The following is a 16,442-nucleotide window of genomic DNA, read 5'->3' as shown; positions in this document are numbered from 1 at the left end:
ATCTACCAAAGTGTTCAGTTCCATTTGATTTGGCGTGGCTATCCTCTGGTGCAACATTTTTGAACTACTTGGCTTGTATGTTGACTTGTTGATCAGTATTAACACATATTAAGTGCTTGAGAAATCTTTGCACCATATGCACAACTGTTATTGAATCAGACTTATGCATGACTGTTTACTTTAAAATGCTTAACAACTCAGTATCATTTGCACAGTTGTCAATTTAACAGCACTAATGGTACCCTAACATTGCTCAATGACTCTCTACTGACAGTATATGCTCATGTCCTAAATGTCTATTGTGTTATATTGGCTTGTTTGCTGGACTAGTGGAGTGGCTACAGATACCAGAAACTAATTCATTTGTGTTTGAAACATACAGTACTTGGTCAAGAAAGATGATTCTGATTCTTAATATCGGCTTCAATTGCATTACAGGGAGGTAGACACTTTTGGAAAGGTACCAGGCAAGGGGTGGGGGGTCTTGTACAGCAACAATGTTGTATGTGCGCAGAAGCCCAGGCAGTTTCAAAGAATCCCGTTTGCAAAACTTTACATGTCTCATTTCACATTTATTGTCCGTAGTCAGGTGTTTAACTGTAAATGATCATGACTGCCTGAATCGGAACAGATAAATAAAATTTTCTACGTAGTATGTGCTTGGCAGACATTGGTAATGCATTGTTTGGAGAAGAACAGATTATATTAAATTGTGATAAGCAGGCCAACAACGATCTCTTGGACTACTGAGTTAAAATGATCTATCCAAGCAACAGCTGCAAATTCATCTCAAACTGCACATTCGTGTGGCTTGATTTCACCCACAATAGTCCATTATCATTCCATTTATTTGGTGTCCAAAATTAATAAGCATCAGTGTTTGTGGACAATGGCTAAGTCCTGGACATTGCAAGGGCTGAGGCATCAGCACTACGGGGGTCCGTCACTCCAACGATAAGGTCATTTGTTCTCCGGGTGCCCTCCACCAATGACAAAACATCTATCCTCTCAACCTTGTGGCCTTTGGCCAGCAGCAGCTCAACATCTTCATCTAGAAATTCAGCTGTAAGAGAGAATGGGGCATTGGACTTGGATGCAATCATCAATATTATAACATTTAATAACAAGTTTAAGAATCGATTATACAAATGAACAGGTTCTAAAATATACTTTAAATGCAACAGTCAACAGTGGTAACTGCAGCTGAAATGGAAATTGACATAAAAAAAAAATTACAAAATGCATTGTGCAGAGTTTTGTCAAAGAGAATCCACAGAATGTGCTTACGAAGGAGTAGAAAAAAAACTTACAGTCCACCAGCAGCGTGTCTGGCTCCAGCTGTGGGTGGAATCTACCATACGCTAAACTGTCACTCATGTTTTTGCGTGAGGACAAAACATTTAGCAGCACCTGTGACAGATAAGTAAACATCATTCCATCAATAAAGGCATGAACATACAAATATATACATCTCCATCCTCCCACGTGTAAAATACCACCCACTCATTGTCAAAATTCAGACTTGTTATGGAAGATAATCACCTGCGTGATGCCACTCAGAGCTTTCGCTCCGTTGGAGGATCCAACCGCAATGTATGTACCACACACCCCATTGGATGGCCTCACTACAGTGGGCATCAGGAAGGACAATGGCCGCTTCCCAGGCTGGAGGCTGTTATGCTAATGACATCAACCATGTTTCAGAAGGGGACAAGAAATCGACATCCAACATTATAAAATAGAGTGCTGCCTTGAGATACGACGATCCCATTTAATTTTTTAGATGCAGGCCATCCTTCAGACATTTTTTTTGCTTTGACTTGAGAACTCAAACTTTTATTCTATGATGACCGAGTAAGCTACATGTCAAGCATGTTGTGCCGGAACGCATTAACGACATTTCCATTAATTTCACTGAGAAATTATTTGCAATACGAGTGTGGGCACGGAACAAATTAAATTCGTATCCCAAGGCAGGACTAATAAGGCTTACTTACAGGGTTAGGTCTGGAATTGTGGGTTTTATTTGGCCAAGAGAAGGCCTTTATTTGGCTGTTCAAAAGGATCCCTGAAGGAGTCACTATCCGACTGCCAAACGGTTTATTTAGGGAACTAAAAATCAAAATATGGTATGAAATTATTTGCTCTTCAGTTCAGTCATACCAAAAAGAAATAAAAACGAAATAAACAAACAAACAAACCAGAGTTGCATGAAAGCATACCTTACAACTGAGACTATGTGGTCATCCGGGCCCATAATCATGACCTGGGCAGCTGCAGCACCATCCTCCAAACTAAACGAGGGTGTGTAATGGCTGACTGGGAAGGCCTGAGAGTCGTTGATCATTTGGCGGAGCAAGGACCCCTGTGCTTTGCTTAGAGATTGGACAGGGAAGGTCTCTATGAACGAGCCTGACAGAAACCACATTTGAATACAGAAGAGAGCAATGCATCGTGTACCTCAACATCTTGCTGACTGTCTCTGAGACTGAAGTGTCAAACATGGGGTCGCCTAGGCCACTTGCCAGGGCCAAAGCTATTTTCACTGACTGAAAACAAAACAATAGATCAATTATTGTACAGTGGAACCTCGGATTGAAAATAGTGTCAAGTCCACTCAAAACGCCCCTTTGTTCAGCAGCTGTCAAAATCTCTTTGCCCCAACTGGCTACAGTGCGAGTGGCTCAATCGCAGATAGAGATTGGTCCACGTGTTTCCTGGTTGTGACGCTGTTGTCACAGCGACACAGTAGACCAAGGTAGGCTCACGTACCTAGGTGGTGGCATCTTTCCCATCAAGGGCAAAATATGGACATATGTGGCAGCCATGTCAAAAGGGGCAACTGTCCCATTAAAGGTAAAGGAAAACATGGCTGACAACATTAGCTTAGCATCAACTATTGTTGGCTGAAGCGAGTTTTCATCATTTGGTACATGCACGTATGTCGAACATGATATCTTCAGTACGCCATTCAGCTTCTTTTTTGTCAAGCTCTTATCTATGGACTCAATGGATAAACCTTTGTATTACTTTACAATCATTCAGAAAAAAATACGGAAATTCAACCGTCAATCGGCTCTAATGGACATCCACCAATTTGTCAGCAAGGTTCCACTGTACTGTACTTTAAATAAGATTTAGTGAAAGGGTCAACACTACCTCTGCAGTCCAGTGATACGTGCTGCTCCTGGGCACCTGGTTGGTAATGTTGTAACCTTCGAGGATGTTGAGGGCTGTGATTAGGCCAATACCGGCATGGGGTGCCGGAGTCACCATAACATGGTGGCCTTCAAAGACATCCACAATAAAAAACAATATGTCAGTTGCATTTTTTGTTGCAAAAATAAAGGAAGAAAATGGAGAATGAAACTGGTACTCACCTTGATAGTTGATGTGTGCTGGCTGCTCTAGGACTGTGCTGTAGTTACCAAAGTCATCTTCTGTGAGCACCCCACCGCTTGCTTGCACCTATACAAATGAGGACAACAGAGAAACGCAAGAGTCAAGGCCATTTAGGAGTCAGGTCACTGAATTCAATCTTGTTCAGTCCATACTAAACCCTAAAATTACCATTGTTACAATTCAGCTCATCTCAAACTTCAACCGTGCCTTGAAATACAAGTGACCTTTTTGACATAGAACTGTCGTCTGTCCAATTTTTATTTTTTTTTGCTTTGAGTTGTGAGCAATAACTTGAGATACGAGTGATGTAGGGTGGTAGCTAACTCAACAGAGCTCACTTCACATCAAGCAGCATGTTGGCTTTGTGACTAATTCTTCAAAAAAAGAGTCTTCCGCTCTCAGTTAGATTTACTGCCAAACTAAACGGAAAACTGAGAATTATACATTGGGTATTTAAAACACCCACATAATTTGTCTTTAAGTCCACTAGCCTAATGCAAACATAATATGGTTACCACTATAGAGGGGCGAACAAATAGCTTCTGTGTGGCGGTCATATAAGGTTTTAAGGAAGGGATTCTTGAACACAACCAGTGCAGCAACAGTGTAAAAAGACTCAGAAAACAGCAAATATTCCTCCAGATTATGGATTTACTTAAAGTAGAGGCGTAAAATTAATTTGTCTGCATAACTGTATTGTACTGCCACCCGATGGCCAAGTCATCATGAATTTTGACCAGGAGCCGCAATAAATTAATCATGACTCACAAACTGTTCTTACTGTATTTTTATCAAGTAAAAATATTTTAAAGCGTATGGATGAAATAAAAAAATTTGAATCAGAAAATCTGTTTTCGATTTGACAACCCAAATCAAATCGTGACATTTCAAAATCGTATCCTTGAATTGTGTAGGACCCCGTGTGTCGAGATACATAGCGAATCGTGTTTTCTTACAGATGTACACCAGATATAAAGCAGTTTGACATTGCTGATGACTGGTGGTTTCTTTGAATTTAATCAACTTGGATAGTTTGGGCTGTGGAACACTTTTACAAGTTGTCGCATATTAACAAACATGACAAAAGCTACAGCCGTGCCATATCAAATCGAATCGTAATTGCACTGAAATGAATCATTCACATTTTAAAATCTTTACATCTTTGAATCGTGTTGTACCCCATATGTATGGAGAATTGTATCGAATGTGGAGAGATGCACAACACTAGTACTGTGTAGTGGTATTTCCCTTATTAAAAAACACATAACATTACACTGTTGTTTTTTGCGGAAGCTTAAACATATCGAAGGCATTGCCGATCATGGAAAGTGGAAAGTTGATTTGAAATACTAATGGTTTGAGTTACCCCTGAAGAAACCAATGTATTGTTTTAGAGTAGATTTAATTGGTACTTTTGAAATAGTGTGTATTATCAGACATTTGTCCCTCAAAATGTCATTTTAATAAATTAAATACGTTAATATATTTTAAAGTATTTGTTTTAAAATATTGTCCCCCTCCTAGTCATATTTTAACAAAAAATAATTATTTGCCTTCAACATCTCAGGATGTTGGCCACCTCAGTTAAAAATCAGCAACATCCACAGATCATTCAATTGTTCCCCTGAAAATAAAATGTTTAATAAAAATAATCTAATTAGTATTTTTGTGTTTTCTGAAAATAATGAAAAATGACATATGCCATTATTTTAGGAATGATATGTTCGGGCAGTATGAGTGCTCAGTGAGCGTGTGAAGAATTAATTCTTTACCGTAGAAGCAATTTCCTGTGTCAGGTTTCCACTGTAGAACTCTGATATCCCTTTAACTGCAATAGCATCCAAGATTCTGGCCAAATCCAGTCGTCTGCTCGATAACCCAGAGACAGGTGCCTGGCCATTAGGTAAGAAGAGATCCCGAAATGCATCCGAGACGTTCTGGTCCTTAACATTTGCAAGAGCTTCAGCTAGGGACATGAAAAGATGGCAGAAATCATCAAATCTCATTTCCTCCAAGTGACCTACAAGTCACATTAATATTACCTACCAAACTCATGAGTGACATTAAATCCATTTCTGGCCACATCTGCTGCCATGGAAACCACGTTCTTCCACGGTATTCTGGCAAATTTATGACATGAAATACTGGCTTAGTTGGGAAAGGCTTTGAAACGAATCATGATTTGTCATTTGTACTCCTTTTGCAAACGGGCCCTTGGAATAGGATAGCAGTTCAGCAAGGTAGCTATATGGGTTTTCATGAACTATTTATTTTTGGCTTATCAAAATTGCATTAGTTACTGGGTCATTCCATGTCAAGTCATACACCCTCCGCAGTGATATCACTTCAATTTGCTTGATTAATTTTTTATTGGTGCCTTAAGATGTCAAATGAATGAACCCGAAGTTTAAATCTCCGAGCCCAAACGGTTTTCAGGTTATGGCCTGTCAAAGTTTGAGTGCCACGCCCATTTTGGGGATCTAGGTATTGCACAATAAATTTTGGGCCATATTTGGAGGCCCTCACCTCTTATTTTGAGGTAGGTAAAGACCAGTACATTGCTACATCTCTGTATTCTGACCCTGTCTGTCAGAACCTGCACTTAAAAACAGCACGGGTGTAGTATTTTTAGTGATATTAACTCTTTAAGAATCGCTATTTTTAATGTGACTCAAATACCTTTTTAGGACATTTTGGGGGTCCATATTGTGGAAATGTTTTGTGTTGTCATTATATTTGGCGCTCAAACTTTGACAGGCCATAACCTGAAAACCGTTTGGGCTAGGAGGCTCAAGCTACGGATTCTTTCATTTGACATCATATTGGCACCAATAGAAAAAACATCAGGCAAACTGAAGAGATGTCATTGGGGAGGCTCTGGAGATTTGTGTGAATTCACATGGACTGACCCTATTCTAATTGGTAGTGCCTCCAGTCGTTTCTCTGCACTTCAGCAATTCAAAACACATACAAGAACTAATTGAACACAGAGCCAGTTGAGCAGCCTAGGACTACAAATATTGAGTCTAGGTCAAAGATGAGATGGAAACGTAATGGATGGAAATAATTTGGTACTCGCATGCAAACTGGAGACTGCTGCAATCAAGTCAAATCATGCAAGTTGTATTGAGGATGATCGAGCCAAATTGTGATGCTAAATTCAGACCAAACACGAAATATCACAATGCCCCGCTTGTCTTGCATGGGTTTGTTCACCGGGGAACTACATGGGGGTCACTTCAAGTGGGGAATAGGAGGAGTTCATCTTTCTTCAACTGAATTAAAATAAATAAATGAATAAGTAAATAAAGTTTAAACATCACTGGGTGATCTGGTGACAGGTGGTTGGTTTACTTTGGTTGTTAAATGCTATCTTGGTTGACATTTGAACACCAGTAAACAACTCAATACACTCACCCGATCACAACTTTTCTCGCTTTCCATTTTCCAAACCTGCTTCTTTTTGGCTCTATCCCAGTTGCTATTGTAAGCTGGCTGTGTTGTCTACCTCTTGGTCCCAGAGACCGTAATGATAGTGTCCTACATTGTTTTATTTCACCAAGCTGTGCGTGCCTGTTTGTGCGTGTGCTGCCGCATATGACGTACTAAGTACATTCTCAACAAGTTGTCCGTGACGAGAAAAAAAGTTCACATTTGCAAACCCTGGCAAAATGGGCAAAGAAACAAATTTTTGCTTCAAATTACTTAATGTGCCCCACCTGGCATGCTTTCGTGTGCGACCTCGTCAACTGCATTGACTATAGTATTTGGAAATGCAACACGAGAAACAATCAACTCGCATTCGGTCTGACCGCAGCATAAGGGTCCATCTATTTCGCTGGGCTGACATTATTAGATGCCATTCCTTGTGGTTTGTTTTAGTACTTTCTGCTTGTTAAGTTGACCTTCCTTGCATCTTTCATATGAGACGGCGATGAAACAAGTACAATTAGTGTGGTTGGGCTCTTTGATCTCTATAATAAATAATAACATAATTTCTGGTTCTGCCTCTTCATAGTTCAGTAAATGAAGACCCGAGGCCATGAGTGGAAGGAATACATTATGGAGAAGAACGTCGAAGTTGTGGTGCCAGTGTACCACTGGAATTGAAAGGCTAAAATGTATTATTACACACCTGCCATAAAGTTGGTGTGCATGATGCATCCCTTTGAGCATTCCTGGTACTCCAACAAGCAGACCGGGCTGAAAGGCACATAAATCATGCAATTTGAAAATCCTAAAAGCATGAGTTGCTTAACAGCTACATGGGATAAAATGCCTCACATTGAGATCAAGGTTTGTTTGGAGTAACCCGTCCCGAATGGCAGCCGGCGCTGTTTCTCTGAAGTCAATGACCCTTGTCTCATTTTTTCGGATATCATGCACCAACATAACTCCACCCCTGAGGACATCAAATAGACATATCGGTAAATACAGGCAAATGTAATAAAAATGTTTCCCCAATGTATACGGGATTTTTCCTGGGACAACTCACCCTCCTAAACCAGAGGTGTGAGGATGTACAATGCCCAAACAGAGGGCAGCAGTGATGGCAGCATCAACGCTGGACCCCTGCTTCCCCAAAACCTCAAACCCGAGGGATGTACACCGAGCCACATCTGTCACCACCGCTCCTTGGTGAAAGACCTAGCAAGAAAAAGCAGGCAGTATGTGTGTAGCTTCACTCATCAGGCCAGAAATATTTCAGCAAATCACCCCTGTTGTAACATGCTAATGCCCACTCCCACCTGGGGGTCTCCAAAGTAGATCTGAATGATGAGAGCAATGGTGACCCCTGTGGCAAAGGTGAGACAGGCTGTTATGATGACACTCAGTCCATCCCGCTGGCAAGCACAATCTTGTGTAAAAGGGTCTTTGGTTGTCTCCCTCAAAGACACGGTATCGTGGTAGGCCAGGTCAGATGCTGAGGACGGGAGACGCTGAAGACGAGCAGACCTCAAAAATATGTCTGGGTCTGAAATGGAAAATATATAGAATATTTTTACCACTACTTTTCTGAATTCCTCATGCATACAACACGCAAAGAGTCTTTCGAGGATTTTTTTTTTTTCGGAAATGCCATGTGACACAATATTACGGACCTGTCTCTTGTTCGCCGAGGACGTTGTCATCATCTTTACGAGATTTGTAGGCAATGTCCCCCTGCATCACTTCTTCCTCTGGCAGCCTGGGGAAGCTTGTGATGCTCATGTAGTCCACTGGAGAGTAGGCAGTGCCCAGCGTTGTCTCTGGAGTGGCATCTTTAGCCACCGCGAATCCGTCAGGGTACTCTGCCACTCCTTCAGGTGATGGATTGTGCATGGCTGCTCTTCTGGATCATGGGGGTCACACACCAAGCCTGTCCTCTCCTTAAATATAACATGTAAAGGACAAGACAGTCATGCTTCTGAGTTTGTGGTGAGTCCTGGATGAAGAACGTCGTTAATACGCTTAATGCTCCCCTCTGTTGCTAACTTGGTGAATTTACATCAAATTGGGTGCCTGTGAAGAGTCTGACCTTCTAATGATCTTTTCTGAGAAATACGTATGTTGCTCTGATAATGGTGCATTTTGTGCAAACAGGAACCTGCAGAACATTACATTTGCAGATTTGCTTATATTCAATTCCATATGAACTGCCTTACATTGGCTACTCGGCGATACTAGGCCTATCGCTAAACAACAACACCATCTCAACACAAGAGTCGGTTATTATAAGGATTTGAAGAACACATACACATGTACCCGTGGTATTAAGTTGCTAACATTACCTGTCGGGATGTTCCGTGCGCTGATTGCACAAGCTAGCAATAAGCTTGGGCAAATTCTATTAATTCACGAGACCGAAAATAAGACCAGAAAACTCGATTTAACGTAACTATCACGAGGAAATCGAAAATATTCCTAATGGGGTTATTTTCCGTGTTCTTGTGTCGCGGCCGTGTCGTTCTCAGTCACGAAAATTGCTCATGATCGTTTGATACGGTGGAATGTGGTTCAGTGGCGGATGCCCAACCGGAACAACAAGGTCGGAAGAATATTTCAACCTTGGCCGATATGGTCTTAGAATAACAGCCCGTGCGTCTCCACTAACGTATGACAAAGAGGGTGTCACTTGACAGGACAGTATCACCACACTTACTTCCCACCACACCACAGGTACTGTACTCCTCAACGTAGCATCGTCTGTTGTATAAACAGTACCGCGATTGTTACACGTCGTCCAGGTCCGAGGCCAAACAAGTTCAGCCAGCAACCTGGATGTAGAGTGAGCTCAGTGAGCTGATCACCTGCTCCAGTTACATCATCTGTTGTCGTCGACGTAAATATCCTCAATCTCCTCCTCCGCCCACGGAAGTACATATGATGGACTCACAATGGCTCAATCGAAAAATTTCCACTACCCACACTTTCACCCTTGTGCCCCGTTCCAATCGAGTGTGTGTGTCCCATTCCAAAGGGCTCTGTCCAGCCACCTTATTTTTTTGTGTTCTTACTCCGTTGTTCGACATTTCGGCTGAGCCATCAATGACAGCTCGCCCGCAGCTCATAACGCACAAAAGGGAGTTCACCAAATATAGCGAAAAAATTGCGAGGTTCGGTGGAGTTTCCGTGTCCTTGCCAGGAAAAAAGAATAATATTCAGGTGTAGATGTGGAATTATTCTATAGATTAGTGTTTGTAGATATGGAACGTCAATCGATTTTTTCAGGGCACTTACATATTTTGTCCAAAGGGGTTTGCCGTACTTACCGACTTTCTGCGAATATGTATCAGTAGGGGCTGCTACTAATGCAAACAGTGGAGCAATAGCTGCTATCACCTAGAAGTCCGAGTTTTTACTTTACCGCGGTTTTAATATAATTTAAGCCGCAAAAATTGCCAAAACAGCAACCGATGCCGCTAAATTTAATGAAGCAGATCCAATAACGTTATTTTAAATCGACAAAAACCCACACAGGCAAGGGGAGAACATGCAAACTCCAAACAGGAAAGCCGGAGCCGGGATCGAACCCACGACTTCTGTATTGTGAGGTCGACGCGCCAACCACTTGACACCGGGCCGCCCGTTGTAATTAAAATAATGTTATAAAATAATTTATTAGGGTTCAGGCAACGAGTTCACCCAAGGAGAATAAAAACTGTCTCAGAATAGCACATTGAAGCGTTCTGAAGTTGAGATAGAAACAAAAGTTCGTTAACTCTGCATCAATGACTAAAATTACACTTGATTTAAAAAAAATACAAAAAAAATGAATTTTCGTTATCCCGGAACCAGACCAGGTCAAGGGAACCAAGGTATCCAACCACATTATTTTCATGAAGATTTTATGTTACATTTCAAAATAAATGTTAGCAGAGTCGCTTCACAGCTGCGTGCAGATTGGCATCCTTCTGCCTAACATCCAAGAATGACAATTTGAGCGAGGTGTTTTCATCAGCCATGTATCGGCGTGTTTTATTGAACAGGTGGAGAGGGGCGAAAAGAAAAGGCGTTTCCCTTTTATAGGGCCGACCACGTCACTCACTGTGAAACAAAAGTAGAGCTATATTGCCCTCTACTGGCTCAGTCGTAAAAGGCAATCATACAATCCCAACAATAAATGACCTCTGAAATCTGCAGTTTTTCCTTTATACCTGAAAAAAAAAAAAATCAGTTTTTGTTATCCTGCAACCAGACTACTTCTAAGGCACACGAGGCCATCCATACTATCTAAATCTGTCCATTCTTTCGAAACTGTCTAACGAAAATACTCTCATGAAGGTGTGATGTTGCATTTCAAAATAAAATGCCTCTGAAATCTGCAATTTTGACTTTTACACCAAAAAAAACAAACAATTAAATATGAGGGCAGCCCGGTGGTCGACTTGTTAGCACGTCCACCTCACAGTGCAGACGTGCAGGGTTTCATTTCGGCTCCGGTCTCCTTGTGTGGAGTTTTCATGCACCCTAGGTAGCCAGACAAAATACTCTTTCATTCAGATCTGATGATGCATGTCAAAATAAAAGGCCCGTGAAATATTCCATTTTGACCTTTACACCTGAAATGTAAAAATAATTAAAAATTCAAGAACCAGACTATATCTAGGGCACACTAGTCCACTCAAGGTACACGCCCAAAGTGAACTAGAAGTAAACTGGTTGCGGGATAACGAAAACTGAATTTTTAATGATTTTTAAAAAAAATCAAGTGTAAAGGTCACACTGGCATATTTCAGAGGCCTTTTATTTTGAAATGGAACATCAGATTTTAATGAAAGTACTTTGTTTGAATACCTTGGGTGGCCCAGTGTGCCCGATCCTGGTTTTGTTGCAAGATAACAAAATCTGATTTTTTTTTTTTCCATCTTCCGAACCGCTTGATCCTCACTAGGGTTACGGGGGGTGCTGGAGCCCATCCCAGCTGTCTTCGGGAAGTAGGCGGGGTACACCCTCAACTGGTTGCCAGCGAATCGCAGGTACACATAGACAAACAACCATTTCCGTTCGCACTCACACCTAGGGACAATTTTGACTGTTCAATCAGTCTGCCATGCATGTTTTCGGAATGTGGGAGGCAACTGGAGTACCGGGAGAAAACCCATGCACAGGGAGAACATATAAACTCCACACAGGAAGGCCGGAGCCCGAATTGAACCCTGCACCTCTGCACTATGAAGTGGACGTGCTAACCAGTTGACCACCATGCCGCCTCGTGAATAAACGTGCTCAAGAAATTTACAATTTGAATCAATCATTTTCGTCCGTCTGGATCTTTTTCTGTCTGCTTATTGTGACGAATGAACGGATGCTTCCAATGCTTTGCAATGGTGTGTTGTTTTTTTTTTTCTTATTTCACACCAAAGTTCAAGACTTCAAATTCCATTAGAGCAGTTAAGCATGGCACAAAGCGCACCCGTCGTTTTGTCACATCAGGTTCAAAGCCTTTTTAAACAATGCCTGCAAGCTTGAAAGTGTACAGTTCGGCACACTCCAATGTTCTGTTATAAAAAAACGCTTGTTGTTTGGTAGCTGTTTTTTCACCCCCATTCTCACGCATGCGCAGAGGAGATCTGCAAGTGGCTGATTGTCAAAGCGACCTTTCGATTGGGAAAACACTTTCTTTTTCAGTTTCTTGTGCCACGGTCTCCAGCTCTACTGAAACGCAGGCATCCGTCATCGGAGCAAAGTGAGCTACTGCATGTGAAACATGAGTTGCTTTGAATTACTGAGAAATGGCCGTGTATGACATCTTGCTATATATGCACCTGAAAACCTGCGCAGTGGAGGGGGGTGCCCTAGTCTCAAAGAGTACTCCGGACCACCACCTGAGGCGGTTCCAAGTCTGTGATGATTGCTGTGTTTAACCAGCTGTGTCATGTATAAGTATTAGGAGAAGCAAAACATCTCTTTTGTTTGATAGGGACCCACACAAGCATAGTTTCCACTTCACCGCAGACGTTCACAAAGGGGCAAGGCGAAACAGGTAACATGCTGCTTCCAATTATCATTGCAAGTTGCTCTGTGAAACAAATAAAATTTACCTTTGGCCCACCACAGCCGCATCAAACGAGCAACAGCAAAAACACTTTTGACCCTTCTTGGCGACTCCTGTTTTTATTATTAGTGAATGCTGGATTTTCCATCAACAAAATAAGCAGAGTATCTGTCCAAAGTATATGATTAACATGTTCCAGTTCCATTTATTTAAGGATGAGTGTTTTTCTTTGTATCTGAGTTTGCCTTCATCAACTTGAACCTTCACCTTGCCTGGTGCTTTTTTAAGCATGCAGGTCATACTTTGGTCAGTGCAACATATCACTGGGGGACAAGTCTGAGCAGAAGGCAGGCACTCTTCAACCACTTACTATTACTGGAAGAAAAAATAAATGTATTCGCAAATATGTTTGAATGAACAACAAAAGCAAAAATATTTCTCAGATCTTGACCACAGTGGCTAAAATGTGATGTTTTCTCATCATCCAAAAGGTCACCATCCCTTGGGGAATTTATAATAGCTCCCTTGTGAAGTTTCATAGTATCCTCCAGGGCGGGGGTCGGCAACACGTGGCTCTGGAGCTGCATGTGGCTCTTTAGCGCTGCCTAGTGGCTCTCGGGAGCTTTTTAAAATGTTTGCAAATGGAAAAAGATGGAGGAGTGAAAATATATTTTTGTTTGAATATGGTTTCTGGAGGAGGACAACCATTCTTAACATTTCCAATGCTGCTAAAATATGTCGAATAAATATTACATTTCAACATTTCTGTCAACGAAGATTTGCGTCATAGCCTGCGACACATTTCTATTAACAGGGCGGGATGCCAGGCAGGTGGCTGTTGTAAGAAGAAACGGCATTTCATGTCCAATTCACCGAGGGAACTGGCAAAGAATGGCAATCTGAAGGACGGAGAGAAGCATTTTTAAAACAGTACACGTCAGCTACGAAAGTTAACACACTGCAAAAGTGCGTCCCGTACCTCTTTCATCTTGGTCGCCGTTCTGGCTGTTGCTCATTATGGCATGAGTGTGTAAGTGCGTGCGTATGCGTGCGTGTGTGGTCATGGGTCGTTCGTGGGAGACTGGTTAATCGAAAAATAGAACTTTGGTCAGAAAAGGTTGGGCCCCCCTGCTCTACAGGTTGCACTGCAGGGAAAAAAAACGTTTAATCGGTAAGGCTCATTGTGTATTCGTAGCCAACTTAGTCATTTTGATAGTAGGCTAATATAGCTAATATACAGGTAGATACATACAGCATGTGTTGCCTTCTTTCTGAGGCTTTTAATTTGTTGCGACTCCAGACACATTTATTTTTCGTTTATTTTTTTTTGGTCCAATATGGCTCTTTCAACATTTTGGGCTGCCGACCCCTGTTCCAGGGGAAGCATCAATTTGAGGCTACGTTCCACCTCTGCACAGCCTGTCCTCGCTTTAAAAATGTTTATAAGCAAAGCTGCCCCTTGCCAAGAACACCTCCAGACGCTTTTCGCTCGAGCCTTGTAGGGACACACCAAAAGGATGCTTGGGGGCTTTTGGGAGAGCTCTGAGAGTATGAAGAAGGAAAGGAGAGGAGGGAGACGTTGAACGCGTTCCTTTTGCTCCCCTTCTGGCTGATAAATGAACTGCGGGAATCTCCCGGACTATGCACGAGGCATACATGCCTTATATCAGCTCAGTTGTGTAATTTGGATGGAAGACAGGAAGCGATCATGTGGAGTCTGTGCTGGCTAAGTGTTATGTGTATTTAGGGGTTATCTTAGGACCACAAAGGGCAGTTGAGGATAACCTTCACAAACACTGTAACATTATGCCCAGAGCAGTGCAGAGTTTCGCTCTGCAAAACATCACCTTCAAGCAAAATCCAGTTAGGAAAGCTATAAAGCTTCGAAATGTTCACCTTTGTGTAGCCTGTTTCACTGCGCATTGTTCGAGAACTCATTCATGTGCCTGGTACATTCTCAGACTATCATAAATTTGATAAATTTGACACAAATAGTCTGCACACCTTTGTTCAAATGCCAAGTTTTATGATACAAAACACCTTCAGGCTTCTGCTGAGCCTACAAGAACATGTGAAATTAAAACACACTTAAAAATGGTCATAGCTTGTGTGCTAACTCCTACTTAACATGTGTTTTGAATGTGACTGACTCATTCTGAACACAAACACACCCTAGTTATAAGAGGGTGTGAACAACCACAATAATTTAGTTTGTTTTAAATTTGATTGAGTTGTACAAGTTATTGGGTCCATTAAATGTAGAAAAGGTTTGATATGATTTACCTTGGTCTCATATTTTTTTCTTTTTACATCACAAAAACCTGGCATTCGAAAAGAGGTGTGTAAACATTTTATATCCACTGTATGTTGTGTCAGTATTCAAATCATTTTCCTCTGGGTGTCCAAAATTGTGTCACATGCTCCCTCAACACAGCACTACACATCTCATCTTGTTTGCCACCCATGACACACGCTTATCATATGCAAACAGCCGCTAATACTGCAGCAGAGAGGCCAGCGAGGAAAGGACAGCGAGAAAGGCCAAAAATAAAAGCTGCTAGACCACATATGTCAAAGTGCCGGCCCGCGGGCCAAATCCGGCCCGCGAGAATGTTTTCAGTGGCCCCTGGGATGATATTGATTTATTATTAGAACCGGCCCGCGGACCGCAGCAAGCCGAGAGCCCGCAGATCTTTTACACGCACCAAAACTACATTTCTCACAATGCAACGGTGACGCGCCAAGCAGTCGGCCGCTTTCTTTGAATATTTATTCATCTAGCAGTCGTTCCCATAACAGTGACATTAGCTTTCAGATACCCATCAAAAATGGCAAAACGGAAGGTGGACACTGAGAACCGGGGGTTTCAAACAAGGTGAGAGTCGAAGAACATATTCATGGACGTAGCTGGAAAACCTGTGTGTCTTCTGTGTGGAGAAAGTGTGGCGCGATTGAAATAGTGTAATCTGAGACGACATCATGAAACGAAACACGCAAACAAGAACATGGACATGGAGGGGGAAGGGGGATTTCATTAAAAACGGTATACTTAAAGTTTGTGACGAAGTTTACCCCGAAAAAAAGCAACTCTTTTTAAACGTGAGCATTAGCAGAAACACAATTGCAGTGTTTCTGCAAAGATACGGCAGTGCGTGCTGCGCAGTTTGACGGTGTCCTCCCCGACACAGTGGTCCCGCTGCGCATCCAGGCTGCTCAAACGTTGTCGAAAGTTTGGCAGCACATACGTGTGTGAACAACTATTTTCTTTGATGAAGCTGAACAAAACATCACACAGAAGTCGATTTACTGCTGAACACCCTCACTCAATGTTGAGGATTTGCTCAGCTCAGAGCCTGACCCCAAATATTGATGAACTTGTAGAAAAGTTAAGACACCACCGAGTATCAGCCTCAGCCTCAAAGAAGTGAATATTACTTATAATATACTGTGCAATCACATACTAAGAGTTTTTACTCAGTTCAAGTTTTTTTCTTGAAGAAAGTGTTGTTTTTGGTTTATACATTTTTGCACTTCATTTTATTGTATTTCAATCCAATTATGT

At 41.9% G+C, this 16,442-nt stretch overlaps 1 protein-coding gene across 2 annotated transcripts; it reads right to left on the bottom strand.

The window, feature by feature from the left end:
- Positions 1-23: 23 nt before the first annotated feature.
- ggt7 (gamma-glutamyltransferase 7) lies at positions 24-10,131 on the bottom strand. Of its 2 annotated transcripts, none has more exons than XM_019868491.1 (16): positions 9,545-10,131; positions 8,505-8,771; positions 8,151-8,377; positions 7,898-8,049; positions 7,687-7,804; positions 7,538-7,605; positions 5,449-5,522; positions 5,175-5,368; positions 3,381-3,468; positions 3,160-3,287; positions 2,461-2,549; positions 2,223-2,375; positions 1,998-2,112; positions 1,543-1,680; positions 1,311-1,410; positions 24-1,063 (listed from the first exon to the last, which is right to left on the bottom strand). In XM_019868491.1, the coding sequence occupies exons 2-16, from the start codon at positions 8,722-8,724 to the stop codon at positions 894-896; spliced, it is 2,034 nt and encodes a 677-aa protein (XP_019724050.1). In that variant the 5' UTR covers positions 8,725-8,771; positions 9,545-10,131; the 3' UTR covers positions 24-893. The 2 variants fall into 2 exon arrangements, with proteins under 2 accessions (XP_019724050.1, XP_019724051.1); XM_019868492.1 differs by lacking the exon at positions 9,545-10,131 and adding an exon at positions 9,174-9,437.
- Between the last annotated feature and the right edge of the window lie 6,311 nt (positions 10,132-16,442).

The sequence above is a fragment of the Hippocampus comes genome, unplaced genomic scaffold, assembly GCF_001891065.2.
Source record: "Hippocampus comes isolate QL1 unplaced genomic scaffold, H_comes_QL1_v1.1 scaffold41, whole genome shotgun sequence".
Classification (NCBI taxonomy): domain Eukaryota; kingdom Metazoa; phylum Chordata; class Actinopteri; order Syngnathiformes; family Syngnathidae; genus Hippocampus; species Hippocampus comes.
This window is presented reverse-complemented; position numbering and strand designations above follow the sequence as displayed.

What these genes read in the sequence shown, in the direction of transcription:
- ggt7 (XM_019868491.1), bottom strand. Translation starts at nt 8,724, where the DNA reads ATGCACAATCCATCACCTGAAGGAGTGGCAGAGTACCCTGACGGATTC. An exon ending in CACACCTCTGGTTTAGGAGG is followed by an intron (nt 7,805 to 7,897) that starts GTGAGTTGTCCC and finishes TGATGTCCTCAG; the next exon opens with GGGTGGAGTTATGTTGGTGC. An exon ending in AAACAAACCTTGATCTCAAT is followed by an intron (nt 7,606 to 7,686) that starts GTGAGGCATTTT and finishes TGTGCCTTTCAG; the next exon opens with CCCGGTCTGCTTGTTGGAGT.